The sequence below is a fragment of the Malurus melanocephalus genome, unplaced genomic scaffold (assembly GCF_030028575.1).
Source record: "Malurus melanocephalus ecotype Western Australia unplaced genomic scaffold, MMel_1.1 scaffold_163, whole genome shotgun sequence".
NCBI lineage: Eukaryota > Metazoa > Chordata > Aves > Passeriformes > Maluridae > Malurus > Malurus melanocephalus.
In genome coordinates this window covers 1,188,258-1,216,206 of record NW_026623395.1, presented here as the reverse complement: position 1 = coordinate 1,216,206, position 27,949 = coordinate 1,188,258, and the positions used below count along the sequence as shown (strand labels likewise).

General features: G+C 39.6%; 2 protein-coding genes across 2 annotated transcripts; one reads left to right on the top strand and one right to left on the bottom strand.

The window, feature by feature from the left end:
* Positions 1–1,555: 1,555 nt before the first annotated feature.
* MNS1 (meiosis specific nuclear structural 1) lies at positions 1,556–9,860 on the top strand. Its single transcript, XM_057372061.1, has 11 exons — positions 1,556–1,621; positions 1,984–2,085; positions 2,656–2,745; positions 2,947–3,074; positions 3,560–3,662; positions 4,393–4,622; positions 5,337–5,553; positions 5,632–5,739; positions 6,567–6,824; positions 7,690–7,815; positions 9,488–9,860. Exons 1-11 carry the CDS (start codon positions 1,556–1,558, stop codon positions 9,584–9,586), a joined length of 1,527 nt encoding a protein of 508 aa, XP_057228044.1. The 3' UTR covers positions 9,587–9,860.
* An 82-nt stretch (positions 9,861–9,942) lies between these two features.
* Positions 9,943–27,647, bottom strand: TEX9 (testis expressed 9). Its single transcript, XM_057372102.1, has 11 exons — positions 27,398–27,647; positions 26,517–26,580; positions 25,277–25,347; positions 21,880–21,928; positions 20,851–20,936; positions 19,237–19,415; positions 16,588–16,670; positions 14,574–14,747; positions 13,104–13,238; positions 12,479–12,613; positions 9,943–10,867 (listed from the first exon to the last, which is right to left on the bottom strand). Exons 1-11 carry the CDS (start codon positions 27,613–27,615, stop codon positions 10,790–10,792), a joined length of 1,272 nt encoding a protein of 423 aa, XP_057228085.1. The 5' UTR covers positions 27,616–27,647; the 3' UTR covers positions 9,943–10,789.
* Positions 27,648–27,949: the final 302 nt, after the last annotated feature.

Sequence of the window (27,949 nt, the reverse complement as noted above, 5' to 3'; positions counted from 1 at the left end):
GCCTGAACGCTGCTCTGCAAGTGTAAAATTCTAGGTCTTTAATTGAGAAATTAATCAGTGCCATTAAGGAGCTCTGCTTTTTGACATGAGGAGAAGGTAGGTCTGTTTTCACCACAGTGYTTGATTTCTCCCCAAATAAGAAGGTAGAGGGAGCCCCCTCCAGGGAGGGGGTCACTTGCTGTGACCACACAGCTGGGAGAGGAGCAGCAAAAGCAGGTGCTCCCTCCCAGGTGGAGGAAAAGAAACGACCTTGGTGAGGAGAACGGGATGTGCTCAGAGGGCCCGGGACAGAAATGCTGGGTCAGGTGCGCTGCCCATGTGCTGCAGAGACCCCAAAGTGTGCAGAGACCGACAGGGAGGGGCAGTGCCCTGGGGCTGGAGAGCAGCAATGGCTGCAAACTGAAAAAGGGGACGTTCTGGCTGCATGCAAGGAGGGAACAAATAAATGAAGATGCCCAAGCTTTAGGACAGGAGCCTGCGGTTCCTTGGGGGTGCTCTCAAGAAGAGATGGAACCAGCAGTTGCTGGTTTTGAGGATTAAGGTATTGAGRATAAAAGAATTCTCTGATTGCATTWTTTTCTTGTTTGTATTTTAAGCASACTTCATCAAATGTGAAATGTATAGGAAATAAAAGAACAATGAGGCTCCAAGGACAGGAAACCTCAAATATTTTCCTGTTGGGAATCTGTTCAGAGTATTAGTCCTGTGCTCTGTCTCTTCTGTGAAAGACACACTGCTAACAAATAGTTTGCATGCAAATACAAGACACCTCTTTGTTTTAAGACTCACTGGTCTCTGATATGTATTTTGTTCAAATATTTTTGCTTCCACTTTTCTGAGTGCCTTGCTGTCCGGGAGACTGACTCAAGATATGTTTGTGCTCTCCTTTCAGAGGGTTGCTATTCCAAAATGAGGATGTCATGTGAGCAAAGAYAACATTTTACATCTCAAGGTAATTTGTTTTATTTCCTGAAGTGAAGGGCAGGGACTTGATTGAGTTCTTTTGTTTGATAAGAAAGAAGATTCCATTTTTTCAAGTGAGGCATGTAATTGTTTACTGAGGAGAAGGGACAGCGGAAGAACCTTTTGCACCTTTATCCTCTCAGCCTTGCCACCTCCAAACCTTGAGCACTGAAAGTCACCATCATCATTTTAGTTAAAAGATGTGGTCCCCTGTAGTTTATTCCTCCCTCCCCCAAGCACTGTGGGAAAACACTTTTCTCATTAAAAGGACAGATAATAACCAAGGCTTCAGAAAGAATTCCACCAGTTTAGGAAAATTTGTAAAATATTAAAAATAGTAAGTGTTCTCATCCCACAAATATATAGATGGAAGCACATCTAGCACTGCACAGAAACAAGCAGACTTTTAACCTAATTTTCAGAGGTGTTTTTCTCTTAAGCTTTATTAGTTTAATTTATAAAGTAGGTGACATTAATGAATTTGAAATATTACTTTAAATAAGCTTAAATGTCTTTAGGTTTACAGGACTGTGTAGAAAGGAATATRAAGATGAGGAAAGGGGGTGGGCAGTTTGGGGAATTGGTTGCCACAATGTTGATTTCCTTCCTGGGGCAGAGTCAGGCTGGAGAAACTGTGGAGCGAGCAGTTGCGCTCTGTGTAAGATCTCTTTCTGGGGCATTAAGGGCTAGGTTTTCTTGAACAAAGCATCCTCTGTAGGTAGTAACCTTACCAGAATCATACAGAATCATCTATTTGGGTGCTGCTCGTGGTTCACGTCCTGGCGGTTGGGTTCTGCCCCGTGCCTGTATCTCCCACACGTGTTGGGAATCCATCGCCATAACTAGGYAGGAGGGAAGTTCTTAATTAAACGCTGCCACCTGGGGGTTGTGTTTAGAGGTGAGCATTAATTTAAAGTCACGACTCAAGAAATAACCTTAAATCCCAACTTTCAAAGCTCCCCCCCCACGGTGACGGCAGTGACCCTGACCCCACCGTCCCGAGTCACGTGATCAGCTCAGATCGCCACATTGGCCAATCAGCGGAGGCGAGCTGCCGGAAGTGAAATCCCGCCCTGGAGCCCGGCGACGCCACGCGTTACCACGGCAACGGCCGGCAGGATGGTGAGAGGGAGCGGGGTGGGGGAACCGGGAGGGGAGCGGGACCGTGAGGGGAGCGGGACCGTGAGGGGAGCGGGACCGGGCGTGAGTGGAGCGGGACCGTGAGGGGAGCGGGACCGTGAGGGGAGCGGGACCGTGAGGGGAGCGGGACCGTGAGGGGAGCGGGACCGTGAGGGGAGAGGGACCGTGAGGGGAGCGGGACCGTGAGGGGAGAGGGACCGTGAGGGGAGCGGGACCGTGAGGGGAGCGGGACCGTGAGGGGAGCGGGACCGTGAGGGGAGCGGGACCGTGAGGGGAGCGGGACCGTGAGGGGAGCGGGACCGGGAGGGGAGCGGGACCGTGAGGGGAGAGGGACCGTGAGGGGAGCGGGACCGTGAGGGGAGAGGGACCGTGAGGGGAGCGGGACCGTGAGGGGAGCGGGATCGAGGGCGGCACGGGGAGTGGGACCATGAGGAGCGGGATCGAGGGAGGTATGATGGTGAGCGGGACCGTTACGGAAGGAGATGGAGGGCGGCATGGGGAGCGGGTCCCCGCGGCTGTTCTGCGCCACCGCCTCTCTCTTGTCGCCCGCAGGCGTCCGAGGAGTGGGACTGGAGCAGACGGGCGGCCCGGCTGCGGGCCGAGCTGGAGCGGGAGCGGCGGCTGGATGAGGCGCTGCGGGTGGTAAGAGCTGCGGGGGCGGACGCGCTCGGGCTGGGGAAAGGCCAAGGAGAGATGTTCACCTGGCTTTACCTTTGCCTGTCAAAGGCTTTCTCCATTAATAATAATTTACTGACTTGTGTAGTCTTGATGACTGCACGGTCCTTCCCTTCTCCCAAATGTGCGTATGCGGGAGTYGGTACGGAAATTGTTTGCTCTGATCAGGCAGAAGAGAACAGAAAGAAGAGAGCGCTGCAGCTGGAGCGAGAGCAAAAGCTGGCAGATGAGCTGGCGAGGCGGGACCTCGAGAAGAGGAAAGATGAGAAGATCAGGCAACAAGTCAGAGCGAACAGGTAAATCAGACATCTCCCATCTGTATCAAACTGGCTGTTTTCATGATTTGGGAAAGTTGTAGCAGAAGTGGAGATAAATCAGACCTGAAAGGAAAGGTTACTTTGGGATCAAGGTATGATAAAAAGTTAATTTTAAACAAATTTTGTCAATAAAAGATGTTGATGCACAGAATTTTTATTTTGAATATATGCTTATGTACATGTACATTTGGGCATATCTGAACGTAGGTGTGTGTGTATTTGTACCTGTGTTCATACAAGTCAGAAGCGAAGTATGCAGAACTGCTGATAGCRCATGTAAAAATATAGGTGACTCTTTTTAAATGGATTTAAAATTTTTTTGCCCTTTAACTAGAGCAGTATTTTTATCAGGGTTTTCCCTGGAGTATGGATTTATAAAATTATGTTTAAATAGGGATGGAAACTTAATTATTTCCCCTAGATACTACTCCCTTGTAATAGGATAATTTTTTTTCCCCCTCCAGTCTTGAACTTCGAGAGTTACAATCCAAGCTGAATTCTGCTTATATGAATAAAGAACGAGCTGAACAGATTGCTGAAAAAAAAGCTATATACGATGAGAAAATGGTAATTAGTGCATCCCTGCACCTGAGTTCTGTAACTCTTTATATGGATTGTCCAGATGTGTTGTGAAGGACTAATTAACCACTAATAACTAGCTGTAAGAAAAAGGTTTACTTTGCCATTGCAATTGAAGGAGTAGTGAATTAAGCTGTATGACTGGTTGTAGTTGTTATTTTACTGGTTTTGTAATAGTTATCCAATTTAAAACTATGATACTCTTTGTAAAGTGAATCCTTACCTCAGTCTGGTTGTATTGAAAGCATTGTTACTATTGTTAAACAGTGATCTGGGTAACTTTAGAAAGAGTTGAAAACTTTTATTTATGTATGGAATAATATTGCTGATCAGGCAGATGATTCTGATTATGTTAATGCTTTATACAGAGTTCAGTGCAGGTGGTTGCAGCACAGCAATGTGCTCATTGAGGGTGCTTTCTGTAGCCCAGCCTCATTGCAGTCCTTATGCCCATGTGAGCGATTCCCAACTGTACTGAATGCTCAGTACTTTAAGTACTTTCAGTGCTCCTCAAGTTGGTTAAATTTTGAGGGTGCCTTTCAAGGATTCTACTGACTGGTATAAGCTATTAAGCATATTAAGGCTCTATAATTATAGATTGAGGTGGAAGATGTTCCTTTCTGATAATGCAGCATAATTCATTTTCATAATGTGTATTTTTTCATTCCAAGTTGTAGTAGTGGGAATGAAGGAATCTTGCATTGCCTTTTTCCCCTAGAAATGGGAGGAGGAAATAGCCCAAGAGATGAAGGAAGAGTATGACAGGTTTCTAAAAGAAGAAATGTCTGCAGAACTGAGGCGAAAAGAGGAGAAAAAAATGTACCATCAAGAACTGAACAAGCAGATTGAGGAACAAGAGAAGAAGAAACAAGAGGCTTATGAAGAGTTTCTAAAAGAGAAACACATGATTGATGAAATTGTAAAAAAGATCTATGAAGAAGACCAAATGTTAGTTACTTTGATTTTTTATTATTTATTAATTTATAACAAAACAACTCATATAGTTCTGCACAGAAGGCTAAATTGTATGTACCTATTCCATATAGACAAAGGCCCATTTTAGTCTTCTTTAGTTACCCTTTACTAACAAGAGACTGACTTGCATGAATGTTCCTGTTGAAACATCAGAATGTCCCAGTCAGTCTTGTGTCCATGTTCCCAAGCATGAAATTGAGTTTATTTGCAGGACTGCTTCCATTGGACCCATCATGCTGGACACGACAGCATATCACGTATTTCTGCCTTGCCTTGTGTCCCTGCCTTGCCACCAGATGCTTTGTTTGCRTGTCATAGGAATAGGGAAGGAGGTTTCTAAGGGCAGGGTATTGTTGGGGCAGGGAGGAATGTTTAGCATAAATAAAAAGTTTAGGGGCTGTGGTGCTGCTGGGCTTTCTTTTCTTCTTTGATRGAGTGTGTATAAAATACAGCAGCAGTGAGTACTAATATGTACAGTCTGTCCTCCAGAAAGATGTTAAGACATGAGATCCCCTTCTTGGGGCAATTCATGGCWAAGTATTTTCAATTTAGCTATCTAGTTTCTAGCTGAATGATTAAGGAGAATCATTTAAATCTCAGTTCCAGGAATCTGTTGTTAATGGTGAGCATCTGGGTGATGTAACATCACCCTGCAGTATGTCAAATAACTATTTCCATCTTCTACAGGGAAAAACAACGGAAATTAGATAAAATCAGAGAAACTCAGTCATATATTGAAGAATTTATAAAAGAACAAGCTATGTGGAGGAAAAGGAAACAAGAAGAGATGGAAGAAGAAAATAGGAAAATTATGGAGTTTGCCAACATGCAGCGACAAAGAGAAGATGATCGGATGGCTAAAGTTCGAGATACTGAGGAGAAAAAACAGAGAGTTCAAGATATGGTATCAAAAATGGAGATTGTAGAAAAAAATAATGTGTGTTTTTGCTTTTTGTTTAGAAACCTTTCCTTCTCTTAATAGGTTGCCAAGACCGTGGAAAGAGAAGAACAGAGGCGTAAAGAACAGGAACAAATCCGCCAAGATCTCTGTCTGGAAGAACAAGAAGACATGGAAAGGAAGAAGGAGATGGTAAGTGCTGGCAGGTACATGAAGCGGTCTTTTTTCTTCACTTTGGATTTCCAAGTCTGCAATTATTTGTGACTTTGYGATGTATTTGAGGGACTCTTTTTGCCCCTTTTGGATTGTGAGCTGTCTCAAAGCAAAATTCTGATATGGCTTTAGGAGTATTAAATGAATTTTAATTTTTTTCCAATTCAGCTCTAGCACAAAGTATTTATTTTCAACTCCATTTCSTAAATGTTCTCAGACAGGCAGTTTGTGCATTAACTTAGGTTTTRGAGGGAAAATTTTGTACTTTGAGTTTCCTTTTCCATTCCTAATGTATTTTAAATTTCAACCAGAAAGACAAATGAAGGTTTTAAATACCCTTATGGCTCTATTTATACATTTATGTATCTTGTGAATAAAAATACCAGTAACTTTCAAGTTCAGGTTTAAGCTAAGTAGTTTAATTAACTTTTTTTTTCTGCATGTTCATTTCCTATGGGCCAGCCCACATTCTGTCTTACCTTGCTGTCTGTGGGTGACTAACAAAATTGAGCATAGGCTGAGATACCAAACACTGCTATTTTTAGAGTGTTTTTCAGGATGACTATCTTGTTGATTTGTGGGGGAAAAAAATCTCCTTTTGTTTTGGACTTAATTTTGAGCATCTTGTGACATTTGCCAAGCCAATTAATACTGGAGARCACTGTCAGTATGGAATGTTTTGTCCAGTTAGTTATGCTACAAGTCAAGAGCTACAGTAAATTTATTCCAAATTAAATTGAGTAGATTGGCTGCTGCTACTGCAAATTTTTCAATGTTCAGTAATGCTGCATCTTATTAAATTGTAGGCAGAAATTGAAAAGAGAATAAGGCAGCGCCTAGACTTAAGGCAAGCATATGAAGAGCATTTTGCTCTAAAAGCAGCAATGCAACAAGCAAAGAGAGAACAGGAGGAAGCGTTCCGGCAGGAGATCTTGGCCAGCGTAGCTGAGGATGAGCGCATTGAGCAACTGAATGCGCAGAAACGGAGAATGAAACAGCTTGAACACAAAATGGCTGTGGAAAAACTTCTYGAGGAACGTCGCAAACAGCTGATTGCAGAAAAAGTAAGAGTTTCATAAGCAGCTTTGGTTTGAGTCGCAATGTTTAATATGGGAATACCTATGCTATCCTAAGAGACAATGCTGGTGTTGCTAGGGAAAGSTGATGGGAATTGCAGAGAATCATGCAGGGGGAAGCACGGCTTTGGTTTGGTTTGCCGACAAGAGAGAAGTGTTTTTAGAGCTAACATTTTTTGTAGCTCAAGAGGTTGGGGTGAACAACATGCCTGGAGCTGTGTAACTGATGTGCTCTGCAAATACCTCTTCAAGAGCCATGAGATCAGCAACACAACTGCTGTCCAGTTCCACACCCCTCATCTGCTGCACTGATAATGATGTGTGAGGAGRAGAAAGCCCAGCCTTGCTTTTAGTTTAAGTCTCTTGAATTGAGATCTGAGATAGAAAAGGTGTAAACTGAAAGCAAGACATGGAATCCCATATTGCTGTTTTCAGGCCTCTTTTTAGGGCTGAGAATTCATACCTACTGCTCMTTTTCCCAGATTAGAGCAGTAGGGCAGGAAGTGACTAACCTGTCTGAGAGCCAAAAAGCTATCAGAATTGAACACTTGCTTGGCTTCAAAAGGGTTTCTGACACTAAACACTTGGACAGCAGACTCACYTCATGTCTTGCCATTCAGTTTTCTCTTTTGTCTGAGATTGTTTTTCAGTTGTCAAACAGGTATTGTTTAAACAGTACCTTGTAGGGCTTTTTTTTCCATCCTTCTCAAGATAATTTCCTGTGACCACGAGTAGTAASTGGAAGTTCAAAATTTACTCCATTAATTCTTTTTTCTTTATGCTGTGGTGGACAGTGGTGGAAACAAATGTTCTCAGAACTGAAACAGGACTTAGRAAAACTTGTTCATTGTAGGAGCGTGAACTTGAAGAAAGAGAGATAGAAAAGAGAAGACAAGAAAGGATTCGKGCAATTATTGAAGAAGAGAGGCAGAAACTCTTGAAAGAACATGCATGGAAATTGCTAGGTTATCTTCCTCGAGTAAGTGAACTGTATTTTAAATATTTTTTACATCTGTCCTGTAAAACGGTTATTTCTTTGAGTGTTTCAGATGAAGTTGCAGAAGTGTGTGAGTTCCTGCAGGCAGTGGAWGTCCTTACTGTGTCAGCTCACCTGCACTCATCTCTTCCTTTTTCTTTTGAGYTGGGACCCATTTACAGCACTGCTCTTTCAGCTTTGGGCTCTCTGGCACTATTGATGCCTTGTACATAACTCACTGAAAGCTTCCAGAAGGCTTTGCACATCCAGTGTTTGAAATACAAATGTGATGAAAATACCTGAAATGAAAATACCTGAAATGAAAATACCTGAAATGTGATGAAAATACCTGTGATGAAAAAATGTCCACAACAGGGTTTCTCTAGCTCGAAAGGGGTCCACCACATCCTAAAACCTGTTTTCACCAAATTTCTCAGTTGAGGTTTTAGGAGCAATTTTTCACAGCTCTGGTTTGTTTACCAAGTATTTTGGTACCATGGACTCTGAAGCAGTGCAATGAACTGCAACACTCCCAGAAGCATTTCAGAGCTTGCTCTGTTCATCCCTGTGTTTGTAAAAGTTAAAAAGATGGAAACAGTTATWGCAATAGGAATAAACTACAATTTGTTCTGTATTATGCTTCAGAATTGGAAAGATCTAATGGTACACCAATGAACAGAGAGCTGCCTTAGGGATGTAAAAATGCATTTACAATAGGGAGGCAATTATCCAACTAGTTAAGGAAATTCTGTAATACTGAAAAACAGTAAGTATAGCAGAGTTTAATTTTTATTCAAATATTCATATGGTAATTGGTGCAGAAATTGGTAACATTTGGAGTGAGTTGTTTGCTAATGTAGATTTAGTTAAAGGATAACTCATATTGACAACATTTTGATATATTTTCCTGGTTTTAATTTGCTGTTGTAGGAAGCCTTGGCAATTTCAGTGTCTCAGGCTCACRTGTGCCATGTATGATGTTCTACTTTGTTCTGTTCTCTTCTTCAACGTTGTCTCTGAGTTGGGTGTTCCTACATCACATTACTTTACTCAAAATGGTTAAACAGCGAAGTGCTACTAAATTCAAAACTTCCCAATATAAACATAGTTTGTAATTTTTTTTCTTCTTTTTTTAAATGCTGCAAAGTATGTTATGCGGGTCATACATATTTTTAGCTGTAAAATTAATTTGGCATTAATTAGAAATTTATATTTCTGTAGGCCCCTGCTTCTCTTCCCAAAACTATAGGTTTTGATTAAGTTGTCCAGTATCACTTGATTTCCCAAGTAATTTCTTTGTATRAGCTAATTTCAACAAAGGTAAAGGTGGAGACAGAGCCCCAGCCCAGCCAGGGCCTCTTTTCACTGCAGTTGCTTGGTTTTACTAAACCTGCACTTGTGCTATGCTGACTGTAATCACTCCTGTGAGCAAGAGAATGCTCAGTTGACTTTTGACAGAATGAAAGGGGTGGCTTGGGTTAACACTAATTTGTAACTCATCTATTCAAGTTTTATGATTGATTTCAGGCTTGATTTTCAGGCTTGCTTTAAAGGTAATATATCATGTATACCATTATGGATACCATATTTGCTTCCATGGAAAATTTCACAGATCCATAGTAATMTCCCTACTGCATTTTACCCTCTGATGTGTATTTCTTTGCCATTAATGCAGGGAATACTCAAAGATGAAAATGACATTAACATGCTTGGAGAAGATTTCAGGTTGGCTTACCAGCAGAGAAGAGGTAATGAATTTTCAGAAGAGAGCTGAACCTTYCCCCAGCTCAGCTCCTGCTTTACCACTAGGTGTCAGCTGATTCCCAGTGAAAACCTCCATTTGCTATTTACAGTGAGGAATTCCTTTTTAATAGCATTAAAAATCTTCATTTTAAGACCGAAGTTCTAAACTGAGAAGCAGTTAGTTTTATATAAGTGTGTGCTGCACTTGTATTTTTCACCAATAAACTGTTCTAGAGTTCTCAATTATTGTTGGTCATGTAGCAATGTTAGAAATGTTTTCTCCAGCAACACAGCATAAACCTAGGCTAGCACGTGTATTCCAGTCTGGACTACAAACTTCTCCCAATGCACTGATTCCGGGGGATTGGGAAGATGTGACTGCTACAATCCCAATCCAAATGCAGTGTGTCTCATCTCCAAGGGGTAGGTCTGAGGTGCTCCACTGGTAGGATCTAAGGAGGGGTATTCCATTCTGAGAACCTTTGATTATGGAGTCATTGCTCCTGACTGCATGCCAAAGCAGCCCCTGATGGCCAGGGAAAGGTTTAATATTTTCCCCTTGACTGATGAACAGCTTTACACAATACAGCTCTGTGGGACAATGGAGTCTAAGCAAGGAGCAACAAGTCTCATGCATGGTTAGGCCAACCAGGGGCTAACATGTAATGGCTAAAACAAGTTCTGAACATTTCTATAAAAGAGCTGGTGCTGCTTAGATTAGATGCCAGACCAGCTAGCTTTGTGGGGAGATCTGTTACAGAGAACAGACAAGGCCAGTTTTCCAACCACGTGTTTTAAAAAAGCACATGACATTTTCTTCTCAGCTGGATCACTGGTTAATTTATTTCTGTTGCAAAAAGGAATTTTCTGAGACTAAATCCTGGCTTCTTTGGACTGAGTATTACCATAGGTAAGGAGCAATTTTAAATGCTAAAACAGAGCAAGCTGGTAACGAAGTTCACTTGTTGGACTATTCCTTGCATAGTCTGTGCTTCTTTGCTCATTACAGAATGAACAGTTTGGCCTGACAATGAAGTATAAATCTGTATTTCATATAACATTACAACACAAGCTATTAGGCTTACAAAAGTTAAACAATTTAAACATAAGCAAAATCAACAAAATCAGTTTGGTGGGATATACAGTTATTAGCTATTAACAAGGACTCATATACAGTCTCAAAATAATGTACCATCTGACTCRTCTTTCAAACAGAAGTTGTTATTTAATGGGATCAATAATTTCCCCACTCAAGAGCTTTCATGAATTCCTCTTCAGTAAAAGAAAGCATCTTGGCAGCTTCAATGTGCATCTAAAAAGAAAAAAAAAAGAGCAGAAAGTAAAATAGTGTGAATGACCAATACAAAATTTTGCATAACTGGGATATTTTATGGGTTTTAATAAAGCACAGAAATTCCTGAAAACCTGACAACGCTTGTGACTTCTGAAAAAGACATGTAAGAAAACTGGTCATGTTCTTTCAAGCTGATCGATACACAATATCGAGCTATATATAACAATAGTTAGAGCTATTACAAAGCAAATCATCCTACTCCTGATATTTAATTGTCTTTGGGGATTTTTTCCCCTCTGTCATTCTTCAGGCTCTGTCTGCTCTATGCATCTGAAGCTACCACACAAATAGTCTAAATCAGGTTTTTCTAATTCATTCAACAAAAGGCCTCTTTGAAGCAGATTTCAAGTCCTTCCACTGAAAATGAATATTGAGCACACRTGAGCTTCAGCTGCCCTTCCCCAGTGCCTTGTGCCAGAAGCTGCAGAGGGCAGGGTTAGCCCCAGTCTCTGCCCCCTGCCTCCAGTCACAGTCTGTTCAGAAAGGATAACTCACAGCATCCTTCTGTGAGTAACACTTTTTGTAAGGAAAGGTAAGTGGCATCCTCTCCTATCTGCAGTTCTGCTGTAGCATTTGTAATTGTTTAAAGATGTATTTAATGCAGTTTGTAACATGTCTAAGACCATGGGTTTGGTTCCCAGTCAAACAGAAATGCTGTTCTGTGACACCCATTTCAGTGAATTCATGTTCAAGGACAATGAGCTACCTCATCTATAAGAGCATATTTGGAGTGAATGCTGTGTAGTTTTTCATTCTCAAAATAAACTTGCAGAGCTAGAAGGGCTAGCCAAAGGCTAAGATAGCACTGCTGCTGTTATACGAATCCCCAGGATCTCTTCTGTGTCTTGTTACTGCCAGCAAAGTTCTCTTTGGAAACACATAAGCAGCTCCACTTCCTCTTACTCCACATACCTGCCCTTTGCCCTTTGTTGGGGAGGTATTCCAGATTCTAGGGTGCTGAAGCATATTGTAGTTCCCAGTTCTYAGGGTAAGTGTATTTTGCTCCCTGAAGGTGCCATTTCACACAGAAATATTCTTCCTCTGGGGGCTCAGCAGCTTCAAAAATGTTTACATGTCTGGTGATCACTTGAGTACTCAAAGGATAAATAAAATGTTCTCTTTTCTTATCTCTAAAGCTGGCCCTTCTTAAAGGGGATTTGCTCAACAAATTGTTTTAGCTGTATAACAACTTTGGTTTGAGAGTGCAAGAAGTACCCTGACTCCATCCCAAAATGAATCCCATGAGATTCAGCAGAGTAAGCAATTGGAAGTGACCCACTCTGTGGTGTTAAGGTCCTGTCCAGACATCTGTGCAGCCCATAGTTCTCCGTATCTCTTGCAGCCTCAGAAAGAAAACTGATACAAAYGACTGCACACAACCCAAGGTTTTAAAATAAAAGGTGTGATGGAACTAGTAAGTGGAAAATTGTTTAATTTGGGCAACATCTCTTAGTATACAGTCTTCTCATTTTAATTTCATTCCATGTAAACTCACAGGATTACTTCACTGGACAAGACACATTTAGCTTGAGGCTGTTAACTGAAATACACCCWTACTTTGCTCCTTACCTTTTGTCTCTTCAAAATATCAATTAACTTTAACTGCTTCTTAAAACCTGTAATGAGTTCTCCTTTTTGTTTCTGCAGTTTCTTGTTTTCTGTTTTTAATTCTTCAATAGTTTTGAGGTCTTGGTTAGCTACATCCTACCAAGGGAAGAAAAGGAGAAATGTATTAATTTTGAAAGTGGTGCTTTAACCTATGAAACCTGGCATTACAAAAGCAAATGACAAACAGTAGTCACACATGATACTTCTGAAAAGAAATGGGATTRAAATACTCYCAYATCAAACCTTAAAAAAGAAAAGAAAATCTTGGCATTAAGAGCCACAGTGGTTKGACTGTGTATGTATTAGGTGTGTATGTACACTTCTCCCTCATTCTAAACATCTCATTTTCACACAAATAAGAAAAATCAGAAAGGCTTCAACTTCATTCTGTACATTTTTTCCTCCTGCAGAGGTTGCAGTAGTGTCATCTAAAATAACTTATTGAGGCCTTTTGTGACTTCCTCCAAGTAAATTTTGGGGCTGCTTGTAAGAGGTAYGACACTTCCAAAACCAATCAAGCTTTTTGTTTCATTCTAGCATTACTGAGTGATTGCAGACTGGAAATTCTTTTCYTAAGCCACTGTACCTTGTTGCTTTGCTTCAGTTTATTCAGCTCCACTTTATATTTTTCCACTTCTTCCAAGGCCCTGTTTAAACGAACCTCTGTTGCGCTCTGAGTGGCTGCAGCCTGCTTTTGGGCATGCTTTAGATTCTCCAATTCCTATTTAAGTAGCAAAAGATTAGAAAAATAAAAACAAACATCATGAATAATGGTGTTTTAATGAATCTTGTACTGACAACACATTTACAGTAAGGGTCACCCTTGGCAGCTGAAGAATATTTGGACTTCTTTGGCCTGCAGATAGAATCTGTCTCARAGACAATTCTACCATTAAAACATCCCCTGCTTTGAAATCTTGAGAAAGGAACTTTCTCATCTTTAATCTTTTCAAACTTCTCTTGGAGAAATTGTRAAGCTGATCATGTAAGACCACAGGATTGACTGGAAAACCTTSCATAATCAGTCAGAAAAGGAGAAAAAAATATCACCATGTCCACTCTGTGGCAGATTGTGGAATGGTGGCTCATATTCCTAGCTGCTTCTTCCCACCTGTCCTTTTACCTCTACTCCAAAGATTGCTACATGCAATTACCACCAAGAAATTAAAGCAGCCTACTGAAGATGGCTGAGGGTAGAAACTATTTCATCTGGCAGAAAACAGATCCAAGYATGCCCACACAGATCCATGGCATGATTTAAGGGAAGTATAACAAGACTTTGTTAGGCTGAGTTGTTCTGTTTTCCCCAAATTTTTAACTGAAACATTCTCCTGTTGTATCACATGTACTACACAATACCATATGTATTACATGGTTTTGAAGTCAACCTCTCCAGCTCTGAGTRATTAAAGAAAAACACATGCTGCCCTTAAGATTAAGTTCCAAACAAACAAAACTGTGTCTACAACCATCTGCTGCGCCAGGCACGGGCACCACTGTGTGTGTGTGGGGCAGCAGGAGCCATGTTCACTTGCATTCATCCACACTGSAGTGCCTGGTTTTCCAGCAGTCCTGTTTCAACAACAGACACCCCTTCTTCTACCTGCAGAAGATACTGTAGGTGCTTTAAAAAAAATGTTCACTAGGTTCTACAGCTTAAAATAGAATTTACAGAAGCAATTTWAAAAAAATTGTAATTAAAACCAAAGAATTGGAATTTCCTTGTATTTCTTAGGATTCCTTTTTAAATTTGACAGTAGTTTCTGAACAGGTAGTTTTGCCTCTTGTGGGTCTTTTACACAGGTATTTATTTTTAAAACAYGAAAGTACATGATTGTAGAGGCAGAGAAAAGCAATTAGCAAAATATATTATTTMTTTCTTCAGAAAAATTACTTAGGCCATTTAAAAATACAATTAATTAACTTATTAACAGACATCAAAATACAAATCAGATCCCTGGATATGGCTCTATCAATCCAGTCAGGGAACAGAGGGTAATTTTGATGTGGTTTTCTTACCCTTTTTAGAGATAAATAAGACTAATATCTGCAATACCTTTTCTAGTGCAGTGACCTGTTGTTGTAACCCTTCATTTTTTTTGTTTGCTTCTTGTGACAGCATTTTGTACTTCTCAGTCTGAGACTGCTGCAGACTGATTGTTCGYTGCAGTCTTGTGTTTTCTTCTTCAGCATCTTTAAGCCGAGTTTCTAAATTCTGATTTTCATCATCCTGTGGGGCAGTAATTAGAAAAAAAAAACATTATTGCAAGGAAGCAGGAGGGTAATGCAGTAATGTCTTGTAAATAAAAGGCTGTAAGAATATATGTGCTTTAGATCTAGAAATAGCAGCAAGATTAAGAAAGCAAAACATCATTTTACCAGGATAATACTTTGAAAACCAGTAACACTTTACTCATTTAATTTTCTGCTGTCTTTTACTTGAAACTCTCTTGCAGCAGTATGTAAAACATTTCTCATAGCTCAAAGGTATTGAAAATAATAAGAATGGTATAGAATAAAATGAATAACAGTGACACATAGATATTTTGTGACCTTTTTGTGAGAATGGCTAAATGCACACATTAGGAAAAATWATGGGAAAAAGAAGAGAATATAATTACTGATAAACCAATCTATTATGTTGTAGGATATTATGTGGTTTTGACTTRGAAGCAAGCTAATGATCCAGGATACATCAAGTATTTAAATTTAAGATTCTCTTCACATGAAGTGAATCCCATATTAGATTCATGACCTACTGGCAATTACATCCCACATTAAGCATTATAATTCAAGGCATTTTTCTTTTATAACCTTTCAAACTTTTTAAGTGAATACTAATGTAGATTATTTCARAGACACATTATGCTCTGCTTTTCTTCAAGAAAAAGAAACCAAGGCATGTACAGAAATGGAATTTCTGTGAAAAAAGTCTCTCTGCTGTTCTCTCAGCCCCTCAGAATACAAGCTTCCCACCTGGGAAATCTGTGTGCTTTATTCTAAGCTTCACATGACTTCATGCACCTCAGAAACTCCCACCTCTTTATATTTAAACAGAATTACTGCTTCCTTATAACAATTGGACTGTGAATTGGAACCAAACCCAGAAACTATCTCAAGGCTTTGCCAAAATGAAATTTTGGTGACTTTGTGAATGTAATAGCTTTTTTCATACCACAGGAATTAGAAGCCAAAGTGCTAAGGGAGCAGGACATGAACAAATACAAGGTTGTCTTCTGTCATCTGCCACAGTAACTGAATTCTGTAGTGGTTTTGACATGGAATGATGAAGTTCAATAGCTATGAACACAATTATATTTGACTTGAAAATGTCTTTAAAATCTAATGCAACAACTTTCTTCACAGCACAAAAACATTGAAAAGCTGAAGCACCTGTGTGTTGATAAAAATAAAATAAAGTACAGATATAAAATATCAAAATCTAATTATTTCTAAAGATTTTCTTCACATACTTATCTCAAAAAACTTGTTTAATAACATCCTGGTCCTTAATGCTAAATTAAAAGTTTGTAAGAAAATACATAGGTGTTTTGCCATATGTTCTTAAKGTCATCATCACATTTGGGCCTGGGGAATAGGTGAAAAATAGAATATTGAAGTTAAGAGACCACAACTAAAAATAATCCAGTTATGTAAAATGGAAAGTTAGTTCAAAAACCTTGCTTTATTACAAATACATGAATAAGAAGTGATCTCTCTGGCAGACAGATAYGAACTACTTAAGGTTTTACAGTTCAAGAGCTGTTTGAGCATCACTTTAAAATACAATACAGACAGTACAGATCATAAAACTCACTTGTTCAATCTAATAGTGAAACTGGTGTAGCTTCACAATGCCTTCAGTTCAGTCTGATCTGCCCAAATATGTAATTCCAAATATTGTCCTKTGTATCAATTGTGCTCTTGAGAAAGAGAAAGCCTCGTTTGTTTTAATTACAATATTCCACTTAAAATGGAAGCTCTTTCCATGATACTGATGATCCTGAAAGCAYCTGAGTGTATTTCTCCATTTCTGTAGATAAAAAAAAAAAAAAATAATAATCTCTTACCTTTTTTCTGCATTCAAATACTACGTTTGCCAGGTCTTCCTGTGTCACACGTAACTTTGCCTTAAGTAATCTGATTTGAGCTTCTGTGAACATAAACATTACATTTAATATACACAAGTATTCATTATTCAATGCAAGAAAGAACCAAGACTAATGCAAGAGCTCACTTTCATCTTCTTTTKATCACCTTCTTGTATTTAAAAACACATTATATTGTTTATAATTCTTGAAGAGAAATAGGCAAATAAAACCTCAGATATCTAAAAAAAAATGTTGCAGGCAAAGCTTTGTATAGATTTTTTCCTTTCAGTGACTGAACTTGACATCTTTAAAATGTAAAAGATTCATAATTCTCAAAATTGAAACTTACTGAAAACTTGCATCATACCATGCTGCTCATGACAGGATTTCTTGAGACTGAAGTCAAGAAAACTACATTGCATTCTTCAYAGTAGTTACAAGGGGAAAAGAATAAAGTGGTGGAGGGGTATCTGGAGCTAAAAGTGGAGGAATGGATGGTTACATATGTTCATTTGCTGTAAAAGTAGTTATTTTCATTTTACCCACCTTCCCTCATCATACCCTAAAACCACTGCTTCATAGACAAATTTCTTTATCAGCTACCTTTTAGSTCCCATGAACAATGTAAGATCCATGAGAGATTCCTCTAGGGCTATACTACTACCAGTAAAAACTGGTTCTATTTAACATTTTGTTTCCTCTTTTACCCAGCTATTAGTCCACAGGTAACCTCTGTCTTATTCTTAGTCTTATTCAGCTGTGTGTCATTAGGAGCATTAGTAATAAAACTTGTGAAATTAAAGGGCACAGCTAGAACCAGATCAGTGTTGATCAGCCTGTGATCCAAATAATTTGAATTCTTACAAGGGGTAAAGATAATAAACAATTAGCTTCCTAACTGGTCACTTTTAATCACCTGATGAGGCTGATAAGGGGGAGTGTCATTGCATAGGATGGTCTTAGGTTACCTAGTAATCAGTGATTTAGGGACTGGTAAACAAGAAAAGGACATCTGAGTGAGTATGATACCCTACAGAAAAGGACAGATGTCTTGAATTCTTGAGATAAGCTGAAGATTAACATGAAGTGCAACCATGTAGTCAAGTATTTTATGCACATGTGTGAGGGTATATTAGATAAAAATACAGGCTCATGTTCAGCCTTCTCTATGTCTGTGGCCTTCTGTTATTGCTGGTTACTGCAGAGTTGAATTATAACCCACAAAACCAGTCCCAGACTAAAATAATGTCTAAGACACTGTGTTGGCAGAAAAATGGCTGCACTGTGGTGCCCTGTGGTGATGAAACACAGTGAACCCAATTCCAGGAAGAGTGCTGCAAGAAGCTCAGGGAAAGGACAATGCTATGGAGCCTTACCAGCACATTGGCCTAAATAGCTGGGCACAGGCACACAGGCCTAAGGAACCCCTTACTGGAGATTCCCACTGGGGCATCAGCCTTCTCTGTGACAGGGCCTGCTTAATACCTGCATCTGCTTCCCTCTGAACACCATAGCTGTTCTGAGAATCTGACACTGCTGGAATGTTCTGCAATAGCTTATTTACCATATTAAGGAGGCATTCAGTGTTCTAAACAGACAATATCAAATCTAAAAAGCAAAGATCAGTCCAGAGGATTTTTATTTCATCATTAAAGTTACAGAAACAATCCTCAATACTCTAATACGTGCCCTTGGTCCCTGATTACAAAGCACCAGCAATAACTCYTCTTGAGTTGCCTTGAATTAACTTGGTGTTAATTCCGATGTTGTTCTGATGCAAGCCAAAGCAATTTCTTTTTGGTGCAGGAAGAAAACTATCAAAAATTTATCTGAGGATCTGTTTAGGGAGACTTGGTAACAGAAGATGTGCACCAAACTACATGAGGTTAGAAACCAAGCTATTTCTGTGTTGCTATGCTTGTTGACATCAAGCTGTTAGGTTAAAAGAAGAGGGCTCAGGCACTTGGTGCTACTGTGGTGAATCTCTGACTTCATGTTCACTTTAGCATTGTAAGGAACTATACAAATTCACTTTTATCACACCAGAGACAAAAAGACAGATGTGCGTCATGCCTTTAGCCTTGCTGGCAAATGCTCCAATCCCTTCCCTATTCTGTTTCTAGGACAGACAAACACACCATTTGGAGTGGGAAAATATCTGGAGGATTCTAATTCAAGCACTGCAGCTGAAACATYACCTCGTTTCAGCCACTTGCTAACATCCACAGTACTGTTCGAGGAAAGGCTTTGGCTTCTAAAGGCAGAGTCTGTGMAAAGACTGAAGCTTATCTTTTTGGAAAAACAAGCTTGGCATCATGTACTTCTGTTTCCCCAGTGCAATGAATCAAACATTATACACTTATTCAACATATATAACCATCCAAATACCTCCCAATAAAGGTGGAAGGGAAGATAAAAATTCACTTTTACACATAATCATTCATATGTGACCTTCCTCTAGGACGAGGTGAAGAGGAAAAACCTTCTTTCCCTTTTCATTTAACTTAAGGGCTTTARAATTTTCCCTGTAATTTTTATAGAAAGTCCTATTTTGTCTCTTCCCAGGAAAACCCATTTCTAACARTCACAAAGCAAGAATAGAGGTACTAATCATGAAAGGAAACTTACCTGCTCCCATTTCATTTCCAACCCTTGGAATAATATCATCATCTTGACAGTCTGGTAAGACTCCTTTCTTTAGTTTTTCTTCAACTTTGCTTATTGTTTTTGTTAAAGAAAAACCTATGCAATCTTCCAGTACTGCAACACCATCAGCACTTTGTACTTCCATGTTTCTTATTTTTGAACTAAAAAAATGAAAACCCTAGATTTTAAATTTTTAATACAAYATACTTTTGTAAAATTTTTTGTATTTTCTATTTTTAAGAGTGTACAGTTATTTACCTAATGCAATTTCATTACCTGCATTCATATGAAAGGTAAATCAGTGGCATATTCAACATAAATAATAACAGGATTTTACATACTATAATGTAGAAGGCAGAGAAACCACTACCATTTTCTACTGAGAAGATTCTGGCAAGGTCTTCTCATCCAACAAATCCATAATTAAATCAGAGTAAAGCAAAGACACAGAGGAATGCTCTATGGCTACTTTGCTGTTTCAATTTCTGCTTTGGCTACTATCCTGTTTCAATTTCTGCTCTTCCCACCCCCCACCACATTATCTTGCAGAACTCTRGTACTCCTGCCTGTACTCCTACCTCACCACAATTTCTGCATCATCATGTCCAGCCAAGGAAAGTTCACTGATCCTAGAAGCTCCATATCAACGTTTCCATAAAACCAAAACACAGGGCCACACATCACCTACACAAGGTACCTTCTCAGCTTCCTCTCACAGAAAGGTGATCTTAATTCTCACAGGTAATGAAGCTCCTAAATTCTCATTCCAATACATCCTCATTCCAGTGCAGCCCCCAAACTCCTTTTAGCTCCTAACTTTCTCCCACAACCTCCCTATGTGCACAATTCCACTTCCAAACCTCATGATGGGGTGCCAGCATGACAACCTCCCCTGAACTGCCCAAGGGAGGTCTGAAGGGTCTCCAGGGAGCCTCAGCCTCTGTYAGTTCCATGTCATGCCACCCTGCAGACAATTTTCATCCTATSTTGGTATTATGCCATATCTCATGGCAGTTTTAATTTGCTCCCAGGATCTTACAAATTTTTTTGACTCTTCTCTCTTGTCCAGCTCTCCCTKTTTTTGGTTTTACAACCTTGAATTTGCTACYYACAGAGCTTGGAGCYCCTGGAAGCTCTGTTATATTACTGACCCTCTTGTGCTGTGAGCCCAAGATTCACTACGAGAGAGGAGGCCCTTTAAGGCCTCATGTTTCCCCATTTGTGTTTGATCRCAAATCAGGCTGCAGCACCCAGGTGTGCTCTCCCAGTTTGCCTCAGGTGCTCCATTTTTGCTCATTGAAGGAGTTTACAGAATTTAGCTGTCAGCCYTGAGAAGCACTAAAGCAGAAAGCAAGTTTCATTGCTGCAATATTAATCACATAGGTTCACTGATAATTTTTGGTGCAAGTAAACCAAGACAGCCACATGGTGGAGCTGATTGAGGAGGACCAAAAGTTTGATACATTTATTTGTATACATCTATAAAATAACTTGATTTATTTGTATACATCTATAAAATAACTTCATAGACAAAAATAGCAACTAAAAGTTTTTCATTTTTTCATTTTCACAAACCAAAAGAGATGTCTGATATACCTTGAAGTTGTTCTTCTTCCCCTGCTTGCAGAGTATGGTCTGTTCTGAGCTGTGGGCACAGCAGGAAATTTCTTCTTGTTTTCTACCTAAAAATTTTTTTCAGAAAGTAGTGGGTTACTATTATTATTATTAATATTATTATTATTTAGGAAATACTTTTTTTTTCTAGGTTTTTTTGTGGTTTTTTTTTTTCTTTGTGTATCCATGCTCAAACATAGTTTTCAAAGTATGCTTTTCAAACTTTCAAAATTAAAACTTCTCCATTTTATTTGCACTCGTCTTTAGCTTGCAACTTTTATGTCCATATGCCCTTATAATACAGTAGTCACTGGCTTGTGGGAGTTTTTCCACACATACTCATACCAAATCTATGCAAGACTCTGAGCTATTATCAATGTACTAATTATTGGACTGTCATCAAACCTTAAAAAATATGGCATTTCATGAATTATTTTAATCTTACAAGACCTCTTTTAAAGGAAAATCTAATAATGTTTCTGTTACTTTCACACAAATATTCTTAAAAATTGATGGCTTTCTACTGTATTCTGATAAATAACTGCAGATGGTATTTTAGAAGCTTTAGCTCACCTCACAAAAGTTTCAATACAGTTGTAGTTAGAGACTACTGAGATTAGGAACAATCTCCTTTTTCCACTGTATTTTCTAAATTCAGTTACTCTATTTGTTTATTATTATATCTAAAAGACACTAGCACTTCCTTTAGTATTATCCAGGTAAGAGAGGGAAGAAAGCAAGACATTTATTACRTTCTAATACTTTGCAACTAGAATTCTTAATTCAATGTCCAAAACACAACATTTSTCTCAATGCTGAAGAAAAAACAGAATACAAAAATGAAACATGATGTAAGTCCAATTAACGACCTGTGGYACTGAGGAGCCCTGTCCCTGCAGCACTGCTTTGGGCTTGCCACCCATGTGAGTCCCCAGTGTAGCCTCCAAACTGTAAGTCATTATATTATTAAAATTATGCTAGAAAAGAAATTAACCAGGATAGTTCTGATACCTTAGCAGTTGAGTGTGTAAGAGATGAAATTTCTGGACAGAGTGGATCTCTGCAGAAAAAAAAATATAGAAAAAATTTACCAAACATCTAYAATAAACAYTTTGCAGATGAAATACAACCYKCCTGTCAGAATCAGGAGAATATAATTTTATATGTCTAGAAAAACAATACAGCTAWGTGGAAACATATGCTAAGTTCAAGCATAAATTCAGTCTCATTATCTGTCTGTCCAGTCTACCTCAGTCTACCACTGGCTAACACCCCTAGCTGACATACAAACCCCTGAACTCACACAAAGAAAGGGAAGTTATAACCAGTGTCCTCCACATCCCATCAGAAGTTAGCTCCACCTCTACTAGCAGGGTGAGATTGACTGTTGTCAAATAAATTGACAGGGACTAACAAAGRAATATGAGGTGGAGCAATTTATAAACTCAGCCTCATAGAATTTTCTCTGAAATAACTATTATAAATATGGTATCCATTTTACAGACGGGGAATAAAACCAGCAGTAAAAAAAGGCAGCTTCTTATTTGCTTATTTGGCTGAAAACTGTGCTTCTTAGTAACTGAATTTMAGGTTAAATTATTATTTTTCAAGTCTGTTGAAAGAAAGCAGGAAGTCTAGTATGCTGTGTACTATTCAAGTCAAATTTCTTGTCATATACATATATATGTATAACACTTTGCTTTCAAAATGAGTTATGTAAATGTATATTATTGCAATGGAAGGCGACTTTTTTATTACCCTTTATAATTTTTTTGCTTCAATTAAAATGCTGGCCTATAAAAGATTTTGAATAAAATTTAAATTTCTGGCTCATCAAGTCACCTAATTTTATTGCCAGGCTGATTTGAGCAAATGTTTAGATCTTTAAAAATTTAGCCTTTAAAAATTTCACAGACATTCATCAACAAGAATTATCTGCACAAAGCTCCGTATTTTATTAATCCAAAAAAAAAAAAAAAAAAAAAAAAAAGCCTGGAGAAATCATCTGTGTGTGGCTGGCAACAGACTTCAAGAATAGGATGATTAGTTTTTGTCTATTTACCCTATTTTCCTCAAGCTTCCTCCCTATTGGCTAGCTCTAGGACATGCAGAAGGTGAGGATTTGCTGCCACAGAAATAGCAGTTATATGTTATTCTGAAAAATACCAAAATACAACACGCTCTATACTCAAGTAAACAACGATGTTCTTTCCCTCAATAGGCTAATTTGTTCCTACTGTATCTGCTGTCTTAGGGTCGCTCTAAAGAAAAAGGAGAAAAAMACCCAAACACGAACAAAGCAAAACAAAAACCGCAACCTCATTGTATGTCTCAAATTCTCCGATTTGTTTAACCCTAAGGGTTCCTGTCTGGTTGCCGTGCAAGGCAGCCCATTCTCAGAGGCCAGTGTGCTGTACCCTGGTGACACTGGGGTGCCAATCGCACCCGGTTCACGGACACGCAGCCCGGGCCAGGCGCTGTCACCGCTCGGTGCCGCCTGAGCCCGGCCCGGCCCTGGCTGCCCATGCGCGGCCATGGCTGCACGGCTGCAGTGTAAACAAAGCCTCATTGCAATGCGCCCGAGCCCGAGCTGCTTTGGTGMTAAATAATTCAAATTTCCCCGCAGAAAATATGATGCAAGGACTCCAGCGCGACTTCATTTAAAATATAYGCTGACTTGGAGAGTGGCTTAAATATTTGTTGTATTTTTTTTCTACTTTGCTTATTCGTCTGTTTTTTCCTTTCAAGCTGTCATTTTCCTCCCTCGATACCACCTCTTTCTTTGCTTCAGTTCCTCCCTTTCTTTCCAGTTGCTTTAGTGTTCATTCTCCGTAAAGGAATCAATAGAAATTTCAACGAGATATTTCAAAAATATCTCAAGTGCTTCCTTTAGATTTAGGGCCTATCTGCTTGCACAATTTAGAATGAAAAGAATTTCTAATTAAATATTAAATACTTGGAACTAATCTAATTGAATGGCCTCAATGTTCACTCATGGATAATCAGTGTGCCTAATTCCTAGCACACATTTCTAATTTTTTTCACTACAGCATGGGATTTCCATCTTCTCTCACGTAAACGTTTACCAGAACAAAGACTGTGGTTGTTTTAAGATGTTTTCATTTATGTTGGTAATTAATAAATCAGCTAATACTCCTGACRTGCTAATTGCCGATTTTGGGGTGTTTTTTGACTCTTCCAACACTTCAATTTATTTCTAAAGTGTACTTTTAAAGCTATTCATWCCCTTTGTGGGGCTGAATCCTCCAATCACATTACTTAATAAAGCAGTCCTAAAACTCAACTCCAGTTTGAAGTTCTTAAAAATTTTCTGTCTAATGTTCAAATCCATCTAACAGAACATAAAACTAAAGGGAGATGCAGAATTTGTTTAAAAAGCATAATTATACTGATTGATAACACATTAAGCCCCTCACAGCCTCAGCTATGGCATTAATATCTCAGGAATAATTTTAATTGTAGTAGCAAACTTTTGCTGGTAGTCGGGCTTCTATCATAGAAGCTGATTTGCTGTCACACCTTTTTATGTACTGAAAATTCCTTTTACTTTCAGAAAAACTCCTTCATGTCTTTGCTTTTATTCTACACGAAAGTAACTATTTGATCATCTTTATCAGACTTTCATATACAATGTTTAAACTGTAGCTTAACATTTGAATCATCTTGTAGTCTGTTCCTGTATCTTTCTTATCCAGATTAGCAGCATCATTAATTAAAGAACCAACAGATCAGATCCTTGATAAATTGTGTGTTAGCCTACCTTAAATTCACCCGTTTGCCATATTATCAGTATACAAACCCTAGAACAACTAAGGAATGCCCCTGAATGAACAAGGGAATACAGCCATGTCCCCACTGCTGAGCTGAGGGGTTTGAATACAGGCTGTGTTCCACCAGGCCAAAGGCATGTGGGCCCCAGCACTGTAATGGTATCCACATTCCAGAGGGTGGCAGCTCAATGCCTGCCTTAGGGTTTTGTGTTTGTTTTCATCAGGCATTTCCTGTCCCAGGAACATKTAGGCCAAGTTAAATGTGAACCAGTATCTATTCCTTCACTTTGTCAGCTGGACTGTTAAAAAACATCCACTGCTGCTTGGAACTGCAAAGAATCCTGTTACCTTACCTTGCTCTTTTACAAAGGTCAGCACTACTTAGTATCCTAGATAGAACATTCCAGCAAAATCAAGCCTCCCTTGAAATARCAAGGAACAACACTTGCTCAGTATCACTTTTTTTTTCTTTTAAATAATAGGAAATCATTTAAGACTCCACCAATCCACTATGTAGCAAAGACAGATAAAACAGGAGCAAGATTAGAACACAAGTTAGGGCGTGCAGGATCAGTGTGAGGTTCCCCAATTATACACAGCAGTTGTAAAGCACATACCTCTGTCTGTCATCTTCAGGTGACTTACTCTGTACTGAAACTGGCCGAGATAGTATCTTCTGTTGGCCTTTCTTCATTAAAAAAARRAAAAAAAAAGTAGTTGATTTTGGGGGAATATAATCCATTAAAGATGAATTACCTATTCGTAAATCACAAATCATAGTGACTAGAGTCTGCTATGGAAAAGAATGGAAACTATAGTCTACTGTGGAAAAGAACTTCTAAAACACAAGAAAAGATATCTAAAAATGAAAATGCTGTTGCTATTTTGTTGTTAAATGTATATCTGTGCAATCTGGCAGTGCCATGTGGTATATTAAGTGTCCTAAGAATATTTCATCTTCTGCTATATTTAGAGAAGAAAAAAACAGTGGTTTTGTTGTTGCTGTTTTCAAAAGGAAAGAGACTAGATGCTATTTTGGCTGTTTCATCTGCTCCTGTTCAAATGCCAAGCATTTAGCCTCAGCCTGTCACTGCTCAAGAGAAGAATATATTTTCACAGGCCATAAAATTGAAGTTTCAACAGTAGTAAAAGTGCAAACAAGTTCAGCTTTCCAGAATACTTAGTAATTTGCTTTCTAAGTCTTGTTTATTTGAATGAGTTACAATGAATATTTCTAATATGCTGATCACCTTCTTCAAACCGTTTTGGATGTAAACCATACCTGCCCCATTCTCTTTTTATTGATTTGTTCCAATTTTCATATAAAATCTTCTATCTGGTACACACCCACACCAAAGTTAAATGATAATACTGACAATAAACAGGAATTTTTTCTGYTTTGACAATGTTTCCTTCTTACTAAATTCATGTTTTCTATTTATGTTGCTTATTCTTTGTATCTCTTTCAGCTTGAACAATGTAGATCCGATTTAACTAGGAAGTTATTCTAACAGTATCTGGTTTTCAAATACTAATGTTTAGTATTTAAGGCATAAAACCAKCTACAGATACTTTCCTTAAACAACGAAACAAGTTTTTAATGTGGTTTTATGTATGTATCAGTACCAACACCGAATGCATCTGTCTGAAAACCTACCTAATGAAATTACATAGAAACTATTTTTTAATTTGTTTTCAGTAAAAGTTTACAACTTTGAAAATAAATAAATTAAAACTTACCTTTCATTTGAAAGCAACATACTCTTAGTAGTCATGGTCTAAATTTCTTTTGAAGCTCAACCCTGTGTGCATGTGAATCCAGACTAAATCATGTAAGAGTCTGCATAACCTACTCACCATTAGTTCTTCAGCCTGACGTACCAGTTTTTCTGTTTTGGCTTCTAATTCTGCATTCAGTCGCCTGAAAGAGTAAGAATATCCCTCAGTTTTTGAAAGATTTAAAAGGAATGAATGTGAGCATGCCAGTATTTTWGCCTAAACTAAGTGAAATTTTAATGATTCCTACAAAGGAATGCAGAAATACACTTCAGGGTATTAACAAAGTCCCGTTTCAACRATTTCCCATGTTTCAGCCAAAGCAACAGTAATAGAACACATATACCCATTAAACAGCAAATTTTGGACTATAATTGTGAGAGATGAAGGATGTCCCTATTTTTGGACATGCCATTTCTTAATACASATTGTGTGTCATTATTTCCTAAAGGTTTTCCATGTTGAATACAGCCCTTACCTTCAGTATACCCAGCAGCAGGGGTWGAGCAGTTAAAGTTGGAGTTGAGGTTGACTCCATTGCTTATGATGTATTTAYTGATGTGTTGCTATATGGATGTACAGATTATGGTAACCTGGTGTTCGTGTACGGTCACTAACAGCTGCTGGTGCTGTGACTGCCAGAGTTTGAGATGTGGCTCTTTGTGTGCCCTCACCATTCATAGGGGCTGAATGCTAACAGGTAACAGGGCCAGGGCTTCTGTTTATAACCTTCACAACTTTTAAGCTGTTTTTTTACAAGATTAAGCTTTTATACAGTCGTAATTCAGAACTAAAGTCAGTGCTCGAAGTGCASAAAAGCCTCATGTCGGGGCCTAGAGCCTGCCTGAGGCGGCGGTGTCCATTGGCCCCGGGCAGAGCCGGCCGCCCTCAGGGGAGCGAGCCGGGCACCGGGCACAGGSGACCGACAGTGCGCCGGTCCCAGCGGGGCAGGGCCTCCTTACTTGTACTGCTCCTCCTTGGCCAGCCATGCTCCGCTCAGCACGCCGGGCCCCGCCAGCGCCGGGGGGCTGCCGGCCGCTCTCTGCACCTGCGTGGAGGATGCGACAGTGCTTGGGGCGGGCTCGGCACGGCCCCGCTGCCCCGGCTCCGAGCCCAGCCCGAGCCGCCGCCTTACCCCGGCCASGTCCCCACCCCGCCGGGCCGCGCCGACCGCCGACATTTTGTCCGCGCCGAGGCCGCTGTGGCGTCGCCTTCGCCCGGGCAACCGGCGGTGCCCGCCCYCGCTCCTTCCCTCCCTCCTCCCTCCGTCCCCTCCCTCCGTGTCAGGGCCCCAGCGACAGCCGCGGGGACAGCGCCGTGCGCAGGGACCGGCTGGCACCCGGCATGCCACGGGTTCAGGTGAGGGGCAGGCGAAAAGCATTGAGGGGACATTACGTTTGTTATTGTAGTAAKTATTTATTACAGCCCTTCTGGCCCTCCTACACATTGTCCTGCCGGCATCCCCTCATTTCAGTGCCTTAAACTGCTGTTTGCGGCGTGACGGCAACTGTGCC